Here is a 24360-nt window from a genome sequence, read left to right as displayed (position 1 = left end):
TGTTTCATGTCCTCATTTTTCTTACCTATCTTAACTAATAGAGAAGCACCTTCTAATAAAAAGCATTTATGGATTCTATATCAATACTGACTTAATCCTAACAAGCTCGACACTCACCTTTCTTTCTTTTAGGCTGTTCTGGGGATGAGGCTCCTGGGGAGTCTGCACTTGTCTCCTGCACTTGCCGAGTTTCCATCACTTCAGGAATCCCATCTAACGTGACGGACACATGGGTGATTGGGGCAGCAATGTCATCTTCAGAGGAACTAAATATATTATTATCTAAGGAAAATGAAATCAGTTATAATCAGTTGTGTATTGTAAACAAAATCATGTATTGTTTCTATAACCTCTCTCCTTTGTCTTTTCCTCAGCCCAGACTTGGCTTCCCACCAGCCTATCATCTCTCACCATGTCTGCTTTCTGAACTCAACTCTCATCTCACTGCACTAAATTTCTATACAAATGCGCTGTTCTCCAATAACAAGAAGGGAACATCATAGCAAAAATAACCTCCCTATACTTTACTGAGGAAAACAAACAAACAACTCCACAGCATGCCTCTCAAAGCTTCTACAATCTAAAGCAAATCTTTCAGTCTCATTCCCCGCTCACCATGAAGCTTAGCACTTTAGCCATACACACAAAAACATCTTTCTCTTAAAAAAATTTTTTTACAAATTAGTGCTCTGGATCTCTTCCACGTTGAATACTCCTTTTTGTCTCCTCTGTCTAGTGCTGTGTGATTGTCATCTGGTTACAACACTCCCTCCATAAAGCTGAGTGCCCATGCCTTCTATGGCCTTTACCTCTGCCGCTCATGCTTGTTTACACACATGAATGACTTCAAAATTAAAGTGTAAGATTGAAGGAAGACGCAATAGCTATTCTTTTTATATTATGCCATTGCTGAACATACTGCTGTGAACATCACAAAAACAATCAGCAAATGCCTTCAAGTGACTTCGTAACCATGGTTTCAAGTTTCACTTCCCTCTTGTCAGATAGGCTCAAAGGAGAGATAGGTTTAAAAGTAGGCTAATTATCTGGCAATGAATTTTATACAACAAATGGTTAGGAATTTTGTCAATAGGCTTTTGCCGATTCAATAGTTATCTGTAAAGATGACTGTAGTAGCATTGGAGAGATGGCTTAGAGGTTAAGAGCACTGATTGCTCCTCCAGAGGTCCTGAGTTCAATTCCCAGCAACCACATGGTGGCTCACAACCATCTATAATGTGATCTGATGCCCTCTTCTGACCTGCTGGGTTATGTGCAGACAGAGCATTGTGTACATAATAATAAATGAATAATAAATGTTTTTTTTAAGATGGCTATATTATACTAGTCTGAGTTCAAAACCAATGAGAGGCTGGAAAGATGGCTCAGCAGTTAAGAGCACTTGGTGCTCTCTCAGAAGACCAGGGTTCAGCTTCTAGCACCCACATCATGACTCACAACCCTCTGTAGCTCCAGTTCCAGGACAGAAAACACCCTCTCTGGCCTCCATTGGCACTGCACACATGCAGTGCACATGTATACTTGCAGACAAAACACTGATGCACATAAAGTTCTTAAATATTAAGTAATCTGGGGCTGGAGAGATGGCTCAGTGGTTAAGAGCGCCACCTGCTCTTCATAAAGGTCCTAAGTTCAATTCCCAGCAACTGCATGGTGGCTCACAACCATCTATAATGTGATCTGATACCTTCTTTTGCAGATAAAGCACTCATATACAATAAATAAATACATTTTTAAAAAATTAAATAACCTTAGCCCTCAGGAGGCAGAGGCAGGAGGATCTCTTTAGACTAGCCTGGTCTACAAAGCAAGTCCAGGACAGCCAGGGCTATTACACAAAGAAACTCTGTCTCTCGAAAAACAGAAAACAAACAAACAAAACAAAACAACAACCAAAAAAACAGGTGAAGAGACAGGAGTTTATAAGTGTGATGAGGTGCACTGTATGAAATTCCCAAATAATTAATAAAAATATCATGTTGGGGAAAAAGATATTTTTGCATTATCTGCTATTTCACAAAGGACAAATTACTTTTTATTCTAAAAAGTTCATCAAATTTAAAATCATTTAAGCATAATTCTTTCCTTTCTCTCTCTCTCTCTCTCTTTCTTTCTCCCCCCCTGTGTAGCCTTGGCTATCTTAGACTCGCTTTGTAGACCAGGCTGGCTTCAAATTCCACCTGCCTCTGCATTCCGAGTGCTGGGATTGAGGGTGTACAACACCACCACCTGGTTTAAGCAGAACTTTTGTTTTGTTTTGTTTTGGTTTTTGGTTTTTCGAGTCAGGGTCTCTCTGTGTTAGCCTTGACTGTCCTGGACTTGCTTTGTAGACCAGACTGGCCTCGAACTCACTGCGGTCCACCTGCCTCTGCCTCCTGAGTGCTGGCATTAAAGGCGTGCACCACCATGCCCAGCTCTTAAGCAGAACTTTTAACAAAGGTACCACAATTAGAATTTGTTTCTTACAATGTGCTTGGAACCCACGAAAGAAAAAGAAAAAAAGAAAAGAAAGAAAAAAAAAAAAAAACAGCCTCTCCTGTTCCCTTGGCATTTACTCGCTAACGGAGACAGCAAGAATAACTTAGCAATCTATACAGACATAAGCAATCTTCAGCACTCACTTATTCGCTTTTCATCCAGTATAGGGCCGGGAGAGTCCATATCGAGGAGTGCCTCAGCAGCCTCAATGGTCTCCATTGTTTCCTCTCCATTTTGACAAGAAGCCTCAACTACAATAAAGAAAAAAAAAATAGTATTAGCTACTCTGAAATTCTGTCACAGTGCTCATCTCCTGAAGCAGGATATACCAGTTCATGTCGAGCTTGTAGCTTGATTGTATATAGGCTATAAGATACAGAACATATGCCATGATGCCGAATTTGAGGTGCTGGCAATCTATAAGGTCTCACACTACGCCAGCCAGATCTTTTGTTTATTTATTATGATTACTGTTGTGTTGCTGTTGTTACCATTATTATGTGTGTGTGTGTGTGTGTGTGTGTGTGTGTGTGTGTGTGTGTGTGTGTGTGTGTGTATGCATTCATGTACGGATTTTGGGTTTTGTCAACTTGACAAAAGAAACCTCCAGTCATCTGGGAAGAAGGAACCTCAATTGAAAAAATGTTCACATCAGTTTAGCCTGGATTGATTCAGGAGTGCCCGGCCCACTGTAAGTGGTAGCGCCCATGAGTAGTCCTGGGTTGTATAAGAAAGCAGGTGCAGGTTGGGGTATGAAGAGATGGTTCAGTGGTTAAGGGCATTTGCTGCTCCTGAAAATGACTGGGGTTTGTTTCCCAACACCTGTACGGCAGCTCACCCTTAACTCAAGCTCCAGGGGGCCATGCACATAAAGAATAATTTTCTTTTTAAAGGCAGGCGGAGCAAAGCGTGGAGAGCAAGCCAGTAAGCAGCACTCCTCCATGGCCTCTGCTTTAGTTCCTGCCTCTGGGTTCTGCCTTGAGTTCCTGCCCTGACGTCCCTGAATAATGGACTATGATGTGGAAGTATAAGCCAAATAAACCCTTTCCTCCCCAAGCTGTTTTGGGCATGGTGTTTGTCACAGCAATAAAGAGGCAAACTAAGTCATACACTATAGCTTGGGATAGCCTCACACTTGCAGAAATACTCCTGCCTCACCCTCCCAAGGCCTGGAATACAGGTGTCAGCCACCAACCAATTGCCTTTTCATTTTGTTTTGTTTTGGGGGAATGTATGTGTGATATGTGTATGGACCAGGACACAGACGTTTTGTGGAGTTATTTCTTTCCTCCCCCCTCACCATAGGTTCTGTGGACTGAACACAGGCCATTATGCTTTCCCAGTCGAGCCATCTCACCAGCTCTTCTTTGGCTTTTAGTGACTGTCTACGTTATATAGCCCTAGCTGGCCCAAAACATATTATGTGAGACCAGGCTGCCTTTAGAACTACAGTGAACCTCCTGCTCCTCCCTCCTGACTTGTGAGATCACAGGTATTCACCACCATAAAGTAATTAATCTTCATATTATTAGAAACATTGAACAAAATTAAAGTTATAAGACATAATTAACAAAGCCCTCTGTGTTCATTCATGGCTTCAGACACAACCAATGCGTGGTTAATCTTTCACCCATGCCCTCCCACCACCCCAAGTCCTTAGTTCCTACAAAGGATCACTATAAAGGAATCCAAGTCTCCATTTTTACTCATGTTTGGTTGCTGTTTTGTTTGCTAGTTTGTAATCTGTATGCATGATACAAACACATGTGTGTGGAGGTCAAAGGGCAAGTTTAAGGAGTTGGTTTTTTCTGGCCACCATATGGGTCCCTGGGATCAAACTCAGATCACCAGGCATTTGGCAGCAAATGCCTTTACTCACTGAGCCCTTTTCACCAGCCCTATTTTTTCCCATATGGGAAAACTCATGATGAGGTTGGTCTAAAATAGCAGATCCTCTGTCTCTGACTTCCATGTCTTGGAATTACAAATCTGAGCCTGCTCCTCCATATTTTATCTCTAAGTATTTTAGCTTGCATTTTAAAAAGATAAGGAACTTAACACAATGATACCACCTGGTATTAAAAAAATTGACATTACATAATTACATAATGCCATTTGCATCCCTCAAAAACCCTTTCAGGCGGTGATGGAACACAGAGGCAGAGCACTTGCCTCACATACACAAGGCCCTGGATTCTATCCCCAGCACCAGGAACAACCATAACCATGACCAAAACAAACAACGGCAACTGCAGAAGGTGTGTAGACAGCGTCTTTAGAGGCGCTAGTTAAAATGAGATCATCATGGTAGACTAAACCATTATTCTGTCAACCCGCTAGGAAGTCTGGACTTGGACAGTAGTCAGTAAGACTCTATGAAGACAGGGGAGAAGCCAGTCGGTCATCAGTGAGCATGGGAGAAAGAGACCCAGCAGGCCAGTGCCTCAGCCAACAAGGAAATGCTTCCTTCTGTCAGCTCCTCAGTGGCAGGTGCTGTGTTAGAGGGGCCCAGGCAACAAGGCGGCTGCTCTGCCCGTGTCCATGTCTGCTTTCCCCACACCTCGCAGCTTCTTCTGTCCTGCCTTGCCCACTCTGGAATGAAGGGAGCTGGAAGTGCTTCCCCTGCTCACCCATGGCTTGGATAAGCACGGGGAGCTAAGGGCTTTAGTGGTGAGAACAGACAAGGAGGAAGAAGACATAAACTACAAACAATCTGGCTTCTAAGATCTGGCTTGCTTTCTGACACCAGGCCGAGACTTTTCTGTTTTCTAGGAAGGTACCTGTTGTACCTTGTCATTTGCTGTTTTCAGGTCTAAAGGCAAAGGAATAATCCTCTCAAGGAAACGGCTCCTTTTTCTAAAGATTCTTGGCCTGCTTTCCTAGTTTCAAGTTCTTCTTTGGAGATCAATGTTCTTAATGATGACTAAACCCAGGATAAGCACCCTTCCAGAAGACATTGGTTTCTACCTAACACTGAATGGAGCTCAACTCTAAGGCAGGAAGTTGCATTGCAATACACTATGATATACTGACGGAGTACACGTCAGGTCAAATCAAGGCACAACAGACACATGATGGCAGATTGTATCGATCACAGCCAGCATTAAACAGAAACTAGAACTTGGCCAATCCAACTTCCTTACTGGTAAAGGAGAAGTTTAACCACCAAAAATGTATTCACTGATCTGTTATAACAAAGAAGAAAAAATGAATCTAAAAATCAGTGAATCCTTTGGCCCTAAGGGTTCCATGTCATAAAGTTCGGCCTTTTGATTATTTTTCATCATCTTTTCAGCATGTCAGGTAAAACAATATTTTCATTTCACACTGTATTTGGTTCTCTTCTTTCTGAGATGAGATATCATGAAGTCCATCTTCACTCTCCTGCCTCTACTTCCCAAGTGCTGGGGTTGTAAATTTATAAGCTTGTGCCACCATGTATCAGGCACACCATATGTATTTGCTTACTAAACAAAACTCTTGCTCATACATATTAAACATTTATTTTTTTACTCATTAACATGACTAATCAGATTCTACGTCCATTAACAGTAGATAACTTTTTAAAAAGCTCTTTCTACACATTAGTCATTTGCCTTTTTATTTTGGCTATAATTGGGGGAGGGAATGAAAAACGTTTCCAATATTTGATGAAACCGTCAATGTTCTTTCTTCTCCTTTCCACACACATATATAAAGAAAAAAATATATATATATATATCGTGTGTGTGTGTGCGCGCGTGTGTGTAATATTTTGGTTTTTCTATATTAAACATTGGAATCTACTTTGCTACTTTTAAAAATATTTATTATGAGTGCTTTACCTGTATCTATGTATGTATATATGTATGTGAACCATATGCATGTCTGGTGCCCTTGGTGGGGGTAAGTCGAAAGAGGGCACTGGATGCCCTGAAACTAGAATTATAGACCATTGTAAATCCGCCTGCCTCTGTCTCCCGAGTGCTGAGATTAAAGGCGTGTGCCACCCTGCCCGGCTGCAAGAAGTTTTTATTGAATGTATACTAGGTGTCAGGTACTGTGCCTGATGTTAAAGTAGAGCTGAAAACAAGGCCGTCAGAACGCCACCAAAACACAACAAAACAACAACAAAAACCCACCAAAACACAAACAAAACAACAACAAAAACCCACTGCTCTACCTATTACATCTATTTCCAGAACAATTTCTTTTAAGAATCAAAATGCAAATCCTTGTGTCCAAAGAATTTCCTCAAATAGCCTCAACACTTCCAGCCAAAATACAGGAAACTAAGGCATAGAGAACTGGGGCTGGAGAGACGGCTCCGTGCTTAAGAGCTGCTCCTGAAGAGCCCAGGTTCTGCTCCCAGCACCCACATGGTGGCTCACAGATCACGGCTCACAGCCAGTTGTAACTCCAGTTCCGAGCAGGCAAAACCCTCATATATATAAAATAAAAATAAACCTTAAAAAGCATACAAAGCTAAAGCACATACCAGTTTCTAAAACTGATTAAAGTATTAGTACCTCTCACTTTTACAGTCTGTTCCTCAAGTTTTCGTGTTGTGCTATTCTGATCCTAAACAGAAGTCCTCTGTAAATCCCAGGGCTCTCATCACACATTAGGCCATGCTGTACTACTTCCAATGCCACTAGTAAGAGAAGAACATCCTATCTCTATAAATAGCTTTCACTTCGTTCTCACATATGTAGCAGGTATATACAAGCACTTCTGAAGGCTTGATTCAAGTCTTTCCCATATTCATTTCAACACAGTTAGGGGAAAAGAAAAGGGGATCGAGAATCAGTATGAAGCGGGTAAAACGGCAGAGTGTGCTGTCTACTTTGTCCCATAGGCTCTAGCTTCTACAGGTAATAAAAGCTGACCAACAACAAGTTAAGACCACTCTATGTATCAAAAACTTTGGGTATACAGCACTCAAAACTGTACTGCATCTGGGTCAGAGGTGAAATGAGACAGGCAAGCAGAGGAGATAATTTCTAGCGCTAGGACTTTCATTTGGTTTGGGGTCGAGCACATCTCTCCATGGTAATAATGTACTTATCAGCCCAATCTCCTTACTGCACATACTGTGCACTCCCACCCCTTTCCAAACAATACACCTAGTGTTAGCTAGTCTGCTGATCTTATCTGCCTCTAGGTTTCTTAGCAACCTCTGACATCACTGCCTGCTCACCACCAGGCATGTGCCAAACTATAAAAGGACAAACTCACCACCCATTTCTCACCTCTCTCTCGCACTTTCTCAGGGTGCCCTCTTCTCTTCTCTTCCCTCTCTGTCTCTCTCTCTGTCTCTCTCTCTCCCTCTCTCTCTCTCTCTCTCTCTCTCTCTCTCATTGTCTTTCTACCCTCATGATCCCCTCAGGCCTTAACTTCTCTCCCTTTCCCTTCCCTCAAGTAAATCTCTCCATATCCGCTCCATTGTGTCTCCCTCTATTTATTTTTAAATCCTAACACCTAAGAACCCCAGAACTCCTTGACCCTCACCTCCATCATGCTGTACATCTCTGAATGATAATGTAAGTTTCACTCCATAACAGTCAAGTGCGTTCCCAACATACACAGATGTAACAAGGCCCAGCCATCGTGAACTTGTTCCAGGTGCATGCACAATAAGGCAAAACTGTGCCCGCCAGTAACTGTTTAGAGTGCTCACTCTATTTATCATCTTCTGGCTATGCATAATTGGACACACATATAATTAAAATCATATGTATCATGGGATGGGGAATTCATAATAGAAACAACAATTATATAACCTATCTATCAACTAAAATAAAGAACTATACAAACTATACCCTTCAGTAGCTAGCCCCTCCTTCCTTTAAACACCATTTTGAAAGATCCAAAGTTTTGTCCTGGGGCCCTTGAATAATCTCTTGCCATGGTTCACTGTCAATCTTGATGGGGTACCCCACTATAATCTCAATTATTGCTCTGCTATGAATAGAGCAATGTGTGAGCCCTTATTTTCAAATCTTTGGCTAAAGGACCAAAAACCTAGACACATATGACCCAGCCCCTGACCACCTGTAACAGAAACCCACACACCTGTAAGGGTAATGTTGTCATCATCGTCATCGTCTATGATTTCTTCTTCAGCAACATCCAATGAGCTTTCAGTAATCATGTCATTAGGCTCCTCCACACAGGCTAGGCCGGCATAGCTATTGAGAATATCAGCACCAGGAACATGCTCCACAATGACAGCAGGAAATATAGCAGGATCATCAAGCTGCAAGGGTGGGAGGGGAGGCAAAGAGAAAAGCTTTGCTTTTGTTGGATATAATCCAAAGACCTTTCAGTTACTTTTCCAAATAACCCTTGACAGTCATCTTTATTTGTTCATATTTTCTTAAGTGCGGACTACATCCAATGCAAGCTAGGCAAGAATTCAACCACTGATCTACACCAAACCCTACTGTACAGCTTATGGCAATTTAGTCCCTTTATCATTGTGTGTGTGTGTGTTTCTGTGCCTGTGCCTGTGCCTATGTCTGTGTCTGTGTCTGTATCTGTTTTGTCTCTTTGAGACAGAATCTTTCTTTGTAGCCCAGGCTCATCTTAAACTCCCTCTCCTAAACTGTGGATTACAAGTATGTATATGCCATCATACCTGGCTCCACTACTTATTTTAACAATCATTTTAAGCTGTAAAAACTATGAACCTATTAACATCTAAATTTGAACGATTTATCTTGTGTCATTTTTTAGGAGAGAGGGTCTTGTGCATGGCAGGCCAGCCTGCTTGTTATTTACCAGAAGATGATCACGAACTCTTGGTGCGTTGGCCTCCACCTCTGAAGTGCTGTGATTATAGCTGTGTCACTATGCTTTCCCATCTTTTCTTTTTTAAATATGAATTGGTGTTCTGACTGCATGTGTGTCTGTGTGAGGGTATCAGCTCTTGGAGTTACAGACAGTTGTGAGCTGCCATGTGGGTGCTGGGATTTGAACCTGGGTCCTCTTGAAGAACAATCAGTGCTCTTAACCACTAAGCCATCTCTTCAGCCCCTGTTTCTTCATCTTAATCGCCAAGGTTTGGAGGATATTTTTTGGTTTTGGTTTCCTGAGACAAGGTTTTTTTTGGTGTATGTAGCCTTGGCTGTTCTGGACTTGCTTTGTACACCAGGCTGGCCTCAAACTCACAAAGATCCACCTGCCTTTGCCTCCCCAAATGCTGGGATTACAGGTGCCACCATGCCCAGATTTAAAAGTACATTTTAAAATGATATTACATTTTTAAAAATTAAATATGTTTTAAAATTATGTCAAAGCATGAACCAGGAAGTAAGATATAACACAATGTATAATTAAATAATCTCTTACTAAAATTTCTTTCACAGAATAAAATATCAGTTTATTAACTACTACACTGTTACTTGGCATAGAAGTCTCGATTTTAATAACCTTTGACTCACATGAAAACAATTAACTTTCACTTTCTATTATTGCCCTCTTGAAATATGACTGTATTAAGGTTATGAATTTTTCCTACTAATGTCTGTTTATAAAAATTACAGATTTTAGCCAGGCAGTGGTGGTGCATGCCTTTAATCTCAGCACTTGGGAGGCAGAGGCAGGCGGATTGCAGTGAGTTCGAGGCCAGCCTGGTCTACAAAGCGAGTCCAGGATAGTCAAGGCTACACAGAGAAACCCTGTCTCGAAAAAACAAAAAAAAAAAAAAAATTACAGATTTTAGGCCAGGTATGGAGGCACCTTTAATCCCAGCACTCCAGGAGGAGCAGTTGTTAGAGTTCTGTGTGTTTGGGGCCAGCCTGATCTACATACTGAGCCCCAGCCCAGCCAAAGCTACATAATAAGACCCTGTTTTAGAAATAACACCAAAACCAAAGATTATGGAATTTCGGAACTGAAAATTTAATGTCATCTAGCTACTTCATCCTACCATTGAGAAAACAGCCCCCAAAAGTTTCCAACAAGTACTAAGAATCAATTGAGCTGTTCTTTTCTGTTTGCTTTGCTTCGCTATTTGATGTAGCTTGTGCTAGCCTGGAACTCACTGTGTGGTACAGAGCAGCCTTGAACTCATGGCACTCCTCTGTCTCAGGTTCTCGATGGCAAGGATAACAGGTACAAACTATCACGCCTCACTTCCTTTGAACTTCTTATTTTGAAATAATCTACCTCTAACTTAGAAAAATTACAAAACTACTTCAAAGGATTTTCATACAACCTAAATTCATATTGCTCTAATTCTAACACTTACACGTTTCTATTGTTGTTATCATCTGTCATTTTTTTCTAACTTGCTTTAAAGTGGGAGTGGTACTAGACATATTTCCTTTAGTTTGTGTTTATGGTGTTTTGTCTGCAAATGTGTCTATGCATCACACGTGTGCAGTGTCCCAGAAAGCCAGATTATTGGATCCCTTTAAACTGAAGTACGGGAGTTACAGACAGTTGTGAGCTACCATGTGGGTGCTTGGAATTGAACCCGGGTTGTCTGGAAGAGCAGCCAGAGCTCTTAACTGCTGAGCCATCTCTCTAGCCCCACCCTACTACATGTTTAACCCCAAATATTGTCTTATTTCCTAAATGCATTATCTTTTAAAGACAGACAAATCATTAAAAGCAGGAAATGAATACCATACTATTGACTAACTAATCTACAAATCTGATTCAAATTTCCTTAATCATCTAATGATCATCACAGGAAAGGGTAAAGGAAGTGGAGAAGGGGGAGGGGTGGAATAGCTCAGGGCCCATGGTAGGATCACAGGCTTCATTAGTTAATATCCTATTTATTTCATCATTTTGTTTTGTTTGAAATAGAATCTTACTATGTATCCCAGACTTGCCTTAGCCTCCTGGGTGCTCAGTATGTATAATCATGCCTTTCTGATTATAGCATTTTTTAAAAAGTACAGGTCATTTATTGTATAGATTGGCCCAAAATTTGTGTTTGGTTGTTTCCTAGTGCTTAGGTCCAGTTTGCATTTTTGACAAGGATTCAAAAGAAGTATTGTTGTATCCCTTACAATAAATCATGCCAGGGACCCCTGAATACTCATTTATAACTTTGACCACTTTTTAAAAAGATGTGTTCATCTTTAATATAATAAACACTATGTGAGAACATTTTGCTTAAGCATTTCTAGCAAAGTGGGGAAGGTTCCTGTTTATAGAAGATGACACGAGGCATTTAGAAATGTTCCTCAGGAGAGTGTGCTACACTGGAATTACTTATGCCTTTGCTATATACTAAACAGTGCTTACATAACTGCAGAGAAAGGTCAGGTAGTGTTTGTAACATCAAAAGCAGGAAATGAATACCATACTATTAACTAAGCTACAAATTTGGCTCAAAAATCTTTCATCATCCCATTAATGATCATCACAGGGGAGGGTAAACGAAAAGTGAAAAAATTTAATTGCTGAGAGTTAATATATATCTTGGGTACTAAATACATAGTATTCTTACCTTCAAGAATGTTAAACAATTAAATTTATAGATAATGATCTTAAAGCACACTTTACTTCAAAATGGTTCTTTCTGTTTCAGAAAAGTTAGCCAGAACTAATGAGCCTTTCAAACTGTAGAACCAGTTTGAAACTGAAACTAGAGGCTCAAGAATTTGCATTGTGAAACACATAAACACATACATAAACAGTAAAGAAAACATTTAACTTCCAAACCAAAATACAAACATTTGACTTTCCTTTCCTTTTTAAAAAAGGACATGTGCCTGTAAGTCAGAGGACAAAAGCAGGAGTTGGTTCTCTCCTTCAAGTCAGTCCTGGGATTCAAACTCAGGTCAGCAGACATAGAGAAGTGCTTTTATTTCCTTGAGCCACGTCATGGACCCTCCTTTTCTTTTTCTTGAGAGGGAATTGGTTCATATGTAATACAACCTACCATGAACATTTATGTGCTAAAACACTTCACCTTCTCTTCTGTCTTAGGAGTTCCACTTCAGTCCACTTCTAAAGGGGCTGAGCCCAGTGTTCAGTAAATTTTCACATGATTTCACTTTATTTTGTACAACCAGATGTACAAGGTATGAACAGAGCTCATCATCCATCTACTGACAGATAAACCCAAGGTTGGCCACTAAGACCAAGAAGGAGGCATGCCAGATGCCACTCACAGGCACAAGACTCACTCAAATGAAACGAGAATATTCCTCCTAATACAACCTAGTTCTTGCAGTTTGAATGGAGACTGACAAGAACATAAATATTACAAGAAACGCCTTGACAATTTTATCTGAATCTCTATAGCTTCTACGCTGGGTGTCTGCGTGTGTTGTATGCAGAGGCTAGAGGTCTAAGCTGGGGGCCTTCCTCTACTGTTTGTGCCTATTTCTAAGACAGAGTCTCCCACTGATTCAGCAAGAGTAGCCAGCGAGGAGCTCAGGGATCTGTCTATCTGCCTCCCCAGTACTGGGACTATAAGCATGGCTCTTCACACGGCTGCTGGGGACCTGAACTCAGTCCTCGTGCCTTTGCCAAGTGAGCATCTCTCCATTCCCTCTCTTTAAAAAAAAAAAAACAATAACATATAATTATCTTCTGTGTTCTAGTCTACAAAACTGTAGCTGCTACTCTATAACCAACCATAGCTAATTATTCTTTCCACATAATTCGCAGATCTTAAGAACACCTTGTCAGCTGAACATGGTGGCACACGCCTAGCAGAGGCAGGCAGATTGCTGTGTGTTCGAGGCCAGCCTGGTCCAGAACAGCAAAGGCTAACACAGAGAAACCCTGTAGGGTGGAGAGGGGATACCAATTTGTTAAATACTACAGTGTCCTCTCTAGAGAAAACTACTGTTACCAGTTTCTTTGTTCCTTGGCAAAAATCATCCATGTATATATCATAAAAAAAAATATCCCAAATGGGATTAAAGGCACATGCCGCCGCCACCCAGCTGATAGAATCCATTTTTATCAAGAGGTCACATTGGGAGGGAGGGAGGAATGGGAGGATACAAGGGAGGGGATAACCATTGAGATGTAATATGAATAAATTAATAAAATTAAATTTAAAAAAAGAGGTCACAGGTACTTTGCAAAAGACTTGTACTCTGTAAAGGAGTTTCGGTGTTCTTAAATAGGTTTAAAATAAAACTGTTCAGGGTCAGAGTCTAGAAGTTTGAACCAACTGGATTTGTTTCATGAAGTTCATCACTCTGCCAGCAGCAATTGCAAGGACCACCCCCACACACACACACATACACACTGACACACTCACAATCAGGAGGCTAAGGCAGGAGGATCACAAATCTGAGGTTTGCTTGTGATACACAGTATAGGTCAACACTCACTACATAAGGAGAACTGCCCCAAAAAACAGAGAGCCAGAACAATATGAAGCAGTCAGATATGGAAGGGGATAGGGAGGAGGGGCAGGGAACAAGAAAGGAAAAACTAAAGCCAGGCACAAAGCTCAATGGCAGACTGCACAGGCCCCAGTTCCAATGCTCAGCGATATTAAGGAAAAATAAAATCACACACACACACACACACACACACACACACACACACACACACACACGGAAAGAAAATATTCCCTTTGATCCAAAAGTTTACTTAAATATGAAGAACACTTTTAATGATCGCACTTGGGAGACAAAGGTAAGTGGGTTTCTGGGAGTTCAAGGCTGCCCCGGTTTACACAGTGAATTCCAAGCTAGTCAGGACTGTACCAAAGGGAAACAAAGAAGTGCACAGGAAAACAGAGAGGCACTGGCTCTGTGATTTAGAGGGTAGTGCCATGTTGTAAGCAAAGAGAGAAAGTATGAGTCATGAGACCTGATGCTTTCTCCAAATCTGACTCAAGTGATTATGTTAGACAAAGGAAAGTAGAGATGAGAGAAAGAGACATACCACTGATTTGACCACCTGCAGATTAAATACTTTTCAGGCATATATGGGGCTCAGAAGATGACTCAGTGGATAAAGCACTTGCTATGCAAGCATGCTGACTGGTGGTCAGATCCCCAGCACCCCTGCAAATGTCCACTGTGGGGACCCCACTTCTAATCCCAATGCTGGGAAGGGAAGTCTGGTTCTAATCCCAATGCTTGGGAAAGCTGGGTAGCAAAGTCTGGTTCAAGTGTCAAGAACCTGCTTCAACAGAATAAAACGGAGAACAGTTGTGGAAGATACTCAGTGTCTACCTTTGGTACACACACACACACACACACACACACACACACACACACACACACGTGAACACACATGTATACACACACTTGAAAAATAAATTGTGCTTGTGATGAGCATGTTTAGACTTCTTATTATTCCCAAAATAATCTAACAAGTATTTTCACGAGATTTACAGTATATTAGGTATAATTATTCTAGAAATGAATTTGAGTATATGGGAGGATATATATGGGTTATAAGCAAATATTATGCAGATTTTGGTATCCATAAGTCCTAGAATCTTCCCCCCTCAGACATGAGGAGCAACTGTTCTTTACCTCATCACAGAACTGACAAGTCACTGAACCTTGACTTGAGTTGACTCTAGGGTCCATGTTGTTCACCTGTATCCTCCATAGTCACTTTCAGAATGATGGCTTTGCTGACTGAGTACCTGTCTACTTGGCTCTGTTTAGAAACGCAACAGGTAAATAAGCATTTAGAGTGTGGGTGCGGCTTTAACATATCTTCACTAGGGTTTCATCAGTCTGCTATAAACTTCCCTGGATTATGACTTTCTCTCAGGATCACTCCTGATTTATACAGTCTTCTCTTGCTAAGGTAACTTGAGTGCCTCATTAAAATCATGAACATAAGAATCCCTAACAATAATCTATAAACATTTGTCCTTATACCCACAGCTAAGTGTGGTCTCCACCTCTTATTAATAGACAGAAAACACAAGCAATCAAAATGCAGAGTTGTGGAGGTCAGTTCCAGTGGACACATCGACAAAATACTCCAGTACCTAAGGTTAAAGGAACATCACAGAAGAAAGGGTAGAAAGATTGTGAGAGCCAGAGGACGAGGGAGTTTGCTGTGATATTGTATCTCCTTGTAATGTCAGAAGCTACATCCATAGAGTCTCACCAACATACCCCCAAAGATAAGCTGAACAAGGATGACAGCAATGGACATGCCAAAGTGGACAGGGAAAAGCCCATGAGGCCTCAACCCTACACAAAGAACTACAGATAACTGAGGCGATCTGGGAGTGGAAGAAGTGGCCTTTCTCAGGGAAGAACGCATCAATTGGTGTCTAGTGCCAAATGGTCAGTCCTAAAAATATATTCAAGTAACATTATACAGACTGAGTAGGTTATACTTAGGAATATGTATGTTTAAACATATATGCATACAATAACAAGTAGTAAAAAAAAAAAATAGAGGCAATGAATTTGAAGGTGAGCCAGGATGGGTATATGGGAGGGTTTAGAGGGAGGAAAGGTAAGGAAAAACTGCTGAAATTACATCATAATCTTGAAAATTAAACAAAACAAAACAAAACAAAACAAAAAAAATATATATATATGAGCTTATTTCAAAGCTGTTTACCTCCCACTTCTTCAGAGTGCAATCAATTCAGATAAAATAAACAACTCATATGTTCATAAGAATCCAAGGGGCTGGAGATACAACTCACTGGTTAAAAGAACTGGCTGCTCTTCCAGAGGACCTGAGTTTGAATCTCAGAACCCACATGGCAGCTCACTACTATAACTCCAGTCTCAGGGATCCAATGTCCTTTTCTGGCCTCCATGGCAGGCACACATGTGCTACACAGACATACATATAGGACGGACACACACACACACACACACACACACACACACACACATAAAATTTAAAAACAGAATGAGTAACATAAGATGCCTGCAACTGCAGAACACATTTCAGGTGACTACAAGGTATTGGCCTCTATTACAGTAAATGTAAGGAAAAGGAATATTCAAATAACTATAGCTGTTGATCTCGACTCAAGATAAACTGCCTTTTATCTGGATTAAGTAGCAACTCACTAAAGTATGAGTCATCGAGAATCCAAACTTTCAAAACCACACACTCTGAGTGATCCCTACTCTACAGAGGCAGACTGGAGGAGTACAGAAAATTCAGGGCCAGGACCCACATACCAAGCTTCAGGCTAGCCAGGGCTTTTGAAGGAAGATGGTGGGAACAAACATATAAATTTCACATGTTGAATTGTATAAGATTTAGGGGGTTTTGTTGTTGTTGGTTTTGGGGTATGTGTGTGTGTGGGGGGGGGGGGTTGGTTTTTCCAGACAGAGTTTCTCTGTGTAGAGCTAGCTGTCCTAACTCTCCTAGAACTTTTTTTGTAGATCATGTTGGCCTCAAACTCAGAGATCCGCCCACCTCTGCCTGTGCTGGCATCAAAGTTGTGCACCACCATCCCTGGCAGATTTAGATTTTTAAAGTAAAAAATCCTGACTTGCATCCATCTGTTTGGACTGCCATAATAAGTATCAAAAACTAAGTGCCTTCAATAAATCCTCTCAGTGCTGAAGACTATCTGAAGTGAAGGTGTTGGTATGTGGCTGGTTCCCTCTGCATAGCTACTCAATCCTCCTTGAGTTGTATTGGTTGTCTTGACATCCTCCCCATGCTTGACTGTGCCTGAGCTTCCCCCTTTTATAAGGAGCCACCCTATAGCACAGGGACACTCCACTCATTCTTACTAATTACATCTGCAATGATCCTATTTGCAAATAAGGTCTGTGGTTAGGACTTCAATAGATGAAAAGGGGCTAAGTTAGACAAATTCTACCCCTAACAGGACTCAATTTAAATTAGCTTTAGGTCTACTGTTTGAACACCTGTTCTTGTAAATGTTCTTATTTCCTCAGATGAGGGGAAGAGATGAGAGCCATACTCAAGCTTTACTTGGACTGAGCTCAGAACGTTTCTATCCAACTATCCCTACGCCTAGGCCTGGAACCTTCTAGCCTCCATATAATCTAATCTTCTGCAAGCCCAGACCTTGAAGGCTTCACCTTCCAGCCTCCATCTGCTAACTTAGGCCTAGAAATGTTTTTAGCCTCTGAGACTTACTGCTGAATAGGCTCACCCTTTCTAGCTCTTTATGAACTCTGGCTGGCTGGTTTAACTCAGCTGTTCTGGCTCAAAACTCTTCTCCAAGCTTATTGATTCAAACTGGCTTCTTTCTGCTTCTCACTGAATTACTGTGCTTGGAAAAACTGCCTCTGAAGTCCACAAACTGCACTGCACTGACTGCACTGAACTGTACTGTCTCCAGGAACTCTCCAGTTCTCTCTGTGCTACTCTTCTGTAGTTTCTCTTTCCTGCCTGTTCTTGTGAGAGTTGGGTGTATCCTCTGACTCATTCTGTCAAATCTTTCTCTGATTCATCATCACTTTGCCTGCTCCTCAGTTGTTTGGGATTAAAAGTATGTCCTAAATTCCAGCCTGAGGGATTAAAGGTGTGTTGTGTCTATATTCCAGCCAGAGAGAATAAAGGTGTGTACTAAAGGGTGTGTCTGTATTCCAGGCAGATCACACAGACCTAGGTCTTTGAATGTGAACCTTTGCCAGAGCACCATGTGGCTGGATTAAAATTCCTCTGCAGATTTCCACTATCTCAATATCAAAAGCTTATGGAAAATAAAACACAGACATATATAAGTTTACTGCTGGTTTTAAATTAAGAGTAGACTTTATTCTTCAGATTTCAACTCATGTTTTTTTCTACTTTGTTTAAATCCAACTCCTTTCCCAGACTGATCTTAGAAAAGAGCTTCAAAAGGTCAGAGTACTGAGTACAGTGGCAAGCCCCTGCTGTCCAAGACACCAAGAAGACTCACACAGAGGATTACTTGACCACAATAGTTTGAAGCCAGACTATGCAATACCAAATCAAAAAGTAAGTTGAAAATTTAAAGGTTATTTATAAAATTATGAGACTTACAACAGCTAAAGAAAATCTACAGTTTATTTTATAAAAGTTCTACTTTTATTATTTATTATATTTTGCTGTGTTGAGATCAAACCCAGGTCTTTGAGCATGCAGACAAGTGTTATACCTCAACTACACCCCTAGTCCTTATGTTTCCTTAAAGACACAAAGTTACAGCCTCTCTTGGGCACTGTTCTATTGCATGAACATGGCAGCTTTCATAAAAGAAAGCACTTAACTGAGGGCTAGCTTACAGTTGCAGAGGCTTAGTCCACTGTCATCATGGTAGGAGCATGACAGCACTCATGATGCTGAGCAGCAGCTGAAAGCTACATCCTGATCTGCAGGCCAAGAGAGACAAAGAGAAGAGGGAGAGTGGGCCTGACAGAAACTTTCGAAATCTCAAAGCTCACCCCAGTGACAGACTTCCTCTAACAAGGCCACACCTCCTAATCCTTCTAATCCTGTTCAAGCTACTCCCTGATGGCTAAGCACGCAAATATACAAGTCTATGGGGGTCATTCTTATCCAAACCACTGTACAGCAAAATTTTCTAGTTTGTGAGAAAGAAAGAGAGAGAGAGAGAGAGAGAGAGAGAGAGAGAGAGAGAGAGAGAGAGAAAGGAGAAAGTGAAAGAAAGATTCTATTTGTTTGGCTATTCTTTTAAATCAAGGCCATCCATATCTCTACAACAAGTTTTAAGCTAGCCTGTGCTACATATGCCCCTTTCTCAAAAAAACAAAACAAAACAGAACAGAACAAAATTAACTACTCTCCAAACATGTCTAAAGGCTTTCCTCATGTAAGTAATTAAATAAATCCTCTTTTTTATCTTTTTGGAACCAGCCCCATCCTTGGAAATCTGAAAGAGAAAACTCAGGACATCACACATGCTAAGCAGATATTGTACCACTGAGCCAATTCTACTTGTGATTTGAGAAAGAGAACTTCACTAAATTCTAGTGTTAGTTAATCTTCTCGGTACACTAGAAAATATTTTAATATATCAAGTAAGTACCAGATAATTTAGAGTAGCTGGGGATATGTTCAGGGCCTATAAATAAACTTCACCAAATGAGTCCAATTTGCACTCAGTGTCTAGGACCACTGATAAAAAGAATTAATCAAAACTTCATTTGCCTGAATTGGATCAACTCGTATTATTCATGCAACTCTCTCAATACTAGACATATATTACAAGGTCTTTGGCATTTGTATATGATTTTCACTTTGCTTGTGGAACAGAACCAAAGCAAACTATAATCCCTGGGGATTAGAGAAGAAAGATTTCCTGGAGTCAAAAGTCTTTCAAATCAGTTTCTGAAGCATCTGTTTCGAAAAGTCACTTTTACTATGGTGGGGAAAACTGACTTTCATAGGTTTCTAACTTTACTAGAAGTCTGAATAGCTCAAAAGGAAAAACATATTATATACAGGTAAATCCGAGAGCATATGTTGAAAGCAAAATTTCAGTCAACATTTTAGCAGCAATAATAAAATCAAACAAAGGACAGTTCCTCAGATTTCAATGCTGCCCCCTGTAGTTTCCATTGGTTGTGGCTCATCACATCTGTCATGAGCCAATACCACAAACTAGAAGGACAAGAGAAGGAACCAACGGAAACAGTACAACATGTGCTTCTGCTAATACACAAGCTTCACCCCTCACTAGAGCAGGCCCCGCCGTCCTAGATGGCGATGTAAGAACTACAGAATCCGGCCTCTGTGCTGTGGCAAGCTGAAGAGTTCAAGAGGCCTTCAAATATTAAAAATACAACAGCACTCGCAGAACTTGTTTGCCAAGTTTCCCTAACAACAGCTCTCCATCTGTTCCACGGTGATTGTGAAACATCCTGCCACAGCCCTCCAGAAAACAGTTCACAGCCAAAGAGCAAAACATTTTCCTTAAACAAAAAGCAGGGTAGAAAGTCTTTTAAAACTCCCTCGATACAGACACTGCCTTTCAAAATCAAGTGCAAGATAAGCATGCTTTCAAAGAGTGAGCATATTTTCGTACCAAAACAGACAGAGAGACACATACAACACATCCCAACCAGGCTGGTGCCTCATTCCTCCCATCTTCAAAATCCGCTTGACTCTAAGAATTCCCCAGCAAACATGCGAGCCAAACATAGCACACTGTAGGACCAATTCCTGTGGCCTGCTTTCCGATCAGACTGGGCCCAGCCCAAGCTTTCAACCTTCAAAGACAGTGCTCTAAAGAGCTGTGGTTTATTATTGAGATGACTTCCTTTACCGGCCATTTTGAAAAAAAACAAATGGTTAGAACTTGATCCTATCACAACACCCTCTGACAGGATTCTGCCATGTGCCAACTGTACACCACACATGCATGTGAGAAGACGGTACTCCATCTCTGACTGGGTATTTGAACACACTTGCACGAACAACAGTTTGTCTGAGTGAATTCAAATTAGTCAGTCTCTCTAAGTTTCATCTTCTGTATCTATTTTAAAATACATGTAAGTCTTTGAAAATTACTATAGGAATTAAAATTACACAGAGCTTTCTATATTGAACGGCATAAAGTAAGTACTCAAGAACATATACCGATGAAGTTGTTCAATATTTTACTTAAGTAGAAACAGGAATCCTTTGGTTCTGTTTCTTTTGTTGCCTTTGGGAAATTCGGATTTGCACATCTTGTATGTTGGGCAAGCAGTCTGCCACTGAGCTGTAGTCCTAGGCTTATATAAACTGGGGGTGGGGTGGGGTGGCTCATCCATATATAGCCCAGCCTGGTCTTGAATTCAACAGTAATAATCATATCTGTGCCTCCCAAATTCTGCAATTATAGGCATACACTGATGAAATAAGTAATCTCAAAAACTGGCTTGAGGGTAAAGGTCCATGCCACCATGTTTAACAACCTGAGTTTGAGCCTCTGGACCCACAGTGTAAAAAGAGAGAAACAATTCTTATAAAATGTCCTCTGACCTCCATACCTGCACCAAGGTGCATACACACTAAGTAGACAGACAGACAGAAGTAGGTAAGTACGTAGGTAGGAAGGTAGGCAGACAATGGATAAATAGATACTTGGTGGATAGATGGATGAAAGTAAAGATAAATTGGCTTATACAGTGTTTAACTAATCAGCATTGTCTTTGGTTTTGATTTTCTGTGTTTGTGTCTCTGTCTCTTGTCCTCTCGCCCTCCCTCTCTCCATCCTCCCCTCCGTGTCTCTCTCTCTCTCTCTCTCTCGTGTGTGTGTGTGTGTGTGTGTGTGTGTGTGTGTGTGTGTGTGTGTGAAGGCCAAAAGTCAACTTTGGGTATTTCTCCTTAGATGCTGTCTACCTTGTTATGTTGCTGGTGTGTGTGTGTGTGTGTGTGTGTGTGTGTGTGTGTGAAGGCCAAAAGTCAACTTTGGGTATTTCTCCTTAGATGCTGTCTACCTTGTTATGTTGCTGGTGTGTGTGTGTGTGTGTGTGTGTGTGTGTGTGTGTGTGTGTGTGAAGGCCAAAAGTCAACTTTGGGTATTTCTCCTTAGATGCTGTCTACCTTGTTATGTTGCTGGTGTGTGTGTGTGTGTGTGTGTGTGTGTGTGTGTGTGTGTAAATAAGCTTTATTACATCAAGTAATAGATACATTCAAAGTGCAAAAGCTTTAGTCATTCTTCCAAGTGCAGTCAGAGTGTGTTTCTTGGTATTATTCCTCTTTCAGCCTTTGCTGAGATTCTTCATCTAAAACCTTTTCTTCTTCATGTGGGAGGATAGCAAGTTATTAACAGTTATGTTGACACTCAAGAGATAATGACTGCCACCTCCAAGATGGTAAGGGTCAGAGACAGCAATGCCTGCTCTTAGGATTGTACTTAAACAAGGGATCTAGTTGGAGTGCGCAGCGGATTGTCCACCTGTGGGTATGAAGTTTGCCAGCTTTGAATACCGGTGTTATATTTACTTTGTTAAAAATGACTTAATAAACTCTAAATGGAAACTGTTAACGTAATTTATGAAAGTTTAAAATCACTCACCATGAAATTACTTGGGCCTATTCATTTTATGTACATGGAGATTATTCACTGGTAATTTCCTGTTTCTTTTGTTGCTGCTTAGAAATTTTCATTTTAAGCAAAATATCAAATCTAGATCCCTACTATTCTAAAAACACAAAGCATACCTCAACTGCAGCAGCCCAGATGCTGTATCAAGTCCACATAGTCCTCCACTACCCATCAGCCTTTAGCAGACATGTTATCAAACAAATCAAGTGCAGTATTGTCAAAATTATTAAGGAAAAAGGTGAGCAGCTATTAAAGCAAACTGTCCCCTAACAGGTAGTCTCAAAGAATGTAACTAAATCAAAACTGGGATCCAAGCATATACTGAGCATAATGTTGAAGAGTGGTGATTCTGGGAGTCTTACTCTCGGCTACACAATCCATTAAACGTCTTCGAGTTATCAAGTAACATAATGTTATACTACAGAAAATCAAGGGGCTGAGCCATCTTTGCAGCCCCTTCTAGTCTCCAACTTTGAAATCAGTTTAAAATGGTGCTCCTAACAAAGTCATGGTGGAAGCAGCTGCCATGCTACAGACTTTAGGCGGCTTACAGCATGGAAGCTCCACAACATTAGGCCACAGTGCCGACACTCACTAGTCTAGCTGCCCAGAAGGAACAGACCGAAGGTCTAAACCCAGACAACATGACTGCACCTTGCTCAGTCAGCAGGCTTGGCTCCCACCACACAGTGCAAGTATAGGCTCCTCAGATGAAGTCTCCCTGTAATCAGCTTCATCGCTGGTAGAGCTTAGGTTTAAAGACGTGTTGGTGGCTGTCTTCATGATGAACCCTGTACTTAGAAGGGCAGCAAATGGAGATCATTTTCCATCTGCTGGCTCTAGTAGTGCGGGTGCTTCTGAATACACTTGGCTTTGCCCAGCACCATCACAACCCAAAGGTCTAAGCAAACTGTCCTTTCTCTAAACTTAGCCAAGATAACATTTAAAATGCTATTGTAGGGCTGGAGAGATGGCTCAGCAGTTGGGAACACTGGCTACTCTTCCAGAGGTGCTGAGTTCAATTCGAACAACCACATGGTGGCTCACAACCATCTATAATGAAGTCTGGTGCCCTATATTGGTGTGCAGAGATAACATTGTATATGTAATAAATAAATGTTTAAGAAAATAAAAATAAAATGCTATTGTAAATCCCTGTGAGGTGGTTTAAACATCATTTAATCTTAATCTAATCTTATTGGAGTTTCTTCCTTTTTTTTTTTTTTTTTTTTTTTTTCTTCTTCTTAACATTTGAAATTCTGTTGTAAATCTCTTTGAGGTTGTTTAAACATGCTTTAATGTTACTGGGCTTTCTTTTTAAATTTTTTTCCCCATTTATAATTACATCATTTCCCTCTTCTCTTTCCTCCTTTCAAACTCTCCAATAACACTCTTCCTTGCTTTCTGAAAATATACACACTAACATTATACAGATTAAACAGGGTGCATTTATATATTTAGGAATACATATGCATATATGTGGTGATTTTAATGAGAATGGCCTGAAGAGGTTCATAGATTTGAATGCTTGGCCACCAGGGAGTGGTGTGACCGTGTTGGAGGAAATGTGTCGCTGCAAGTGGGCGTTGAGGTTTTCAAAACTCCAAGTTGGGCCCAGCGGCTTTCTCTTCCTGCTGCCTGCCAATCGGGAGGTAGAACCCTCAGCCACTTCTCTGGCACCTGCACACCACCACATCGTGATAATGAACTAACCCTCTGAAACTGTAAGTGAGCTCTAACTAAATGCTTTCTTTTTACAGAGTTGCCACGGTCGTGGTGTCTCTCAGGTACATATGTATGCAACAACAGGAGATGAAAACCAGAGGGCAGAAGTTTGAAAGAGAACAAGTTTCCCTTTTTGTAGTCAGGATGAATTATAATTTGGCCATGTATCCCTAAGAGGAAGGCTCAGTAAAGATCATCTTAAAGTTCTTGTCTTATTTTGT

General features: G+C 40.9%; 1 protein-coding gene across 3 annotated transcripts in view; it reads right to left on the bottom strand.

Annotated features, from left to right (window-relative positions):
• Nucleotides 1-24360, bottom strand: part of Elf1 (E74 like ETS transcription factor 1) — a 101664-nt gene that overhangs the window by 14018 nt on the left and 63286 nt on the right. For 2 of the 3 annotated variants that reach the window (XM_051160879.1, XM_051160878.1), the window contains exons 3-5: nucleotides 8554-8737; nucleotides 2643-2750; nucleotides 118-282 (exon numbers count right to left, since the gene is read on the bottom strand). In XM_051160879.1, coding sequence (XP_051016836.1) covers nucleotides 118-282; nucleotides 2643-2750; nucleotides 8554-8737 — 457 coding nt within the window. The remainder of the gene's footprint in view (nucleotides 1-117; nucleotides 283-2642; nucleotides 2751-8553; nucleotides 8738-24360) is intronic. The other variant, XM_051160880.1, reaches the window with a different exon arrangement.

This window comes from Acomys russatus, chromosome 18 (assembly GCF_903995435.1).
Source record: "Acomys russatus chromosome 18, mAcoRus1.1, whole genome shotgun sequence".
Lineage (NCBI taxonomy): Eukaryota > Metazoa > Chordata > Mammalia > Rodentia > Muridae > Acomys > Acomys russatus.
The sequence above is the reverse complement of the archived record's forward strand: the minus strand, read 5'-3'. Positions and strand labels throughout refer to the sequence as shown.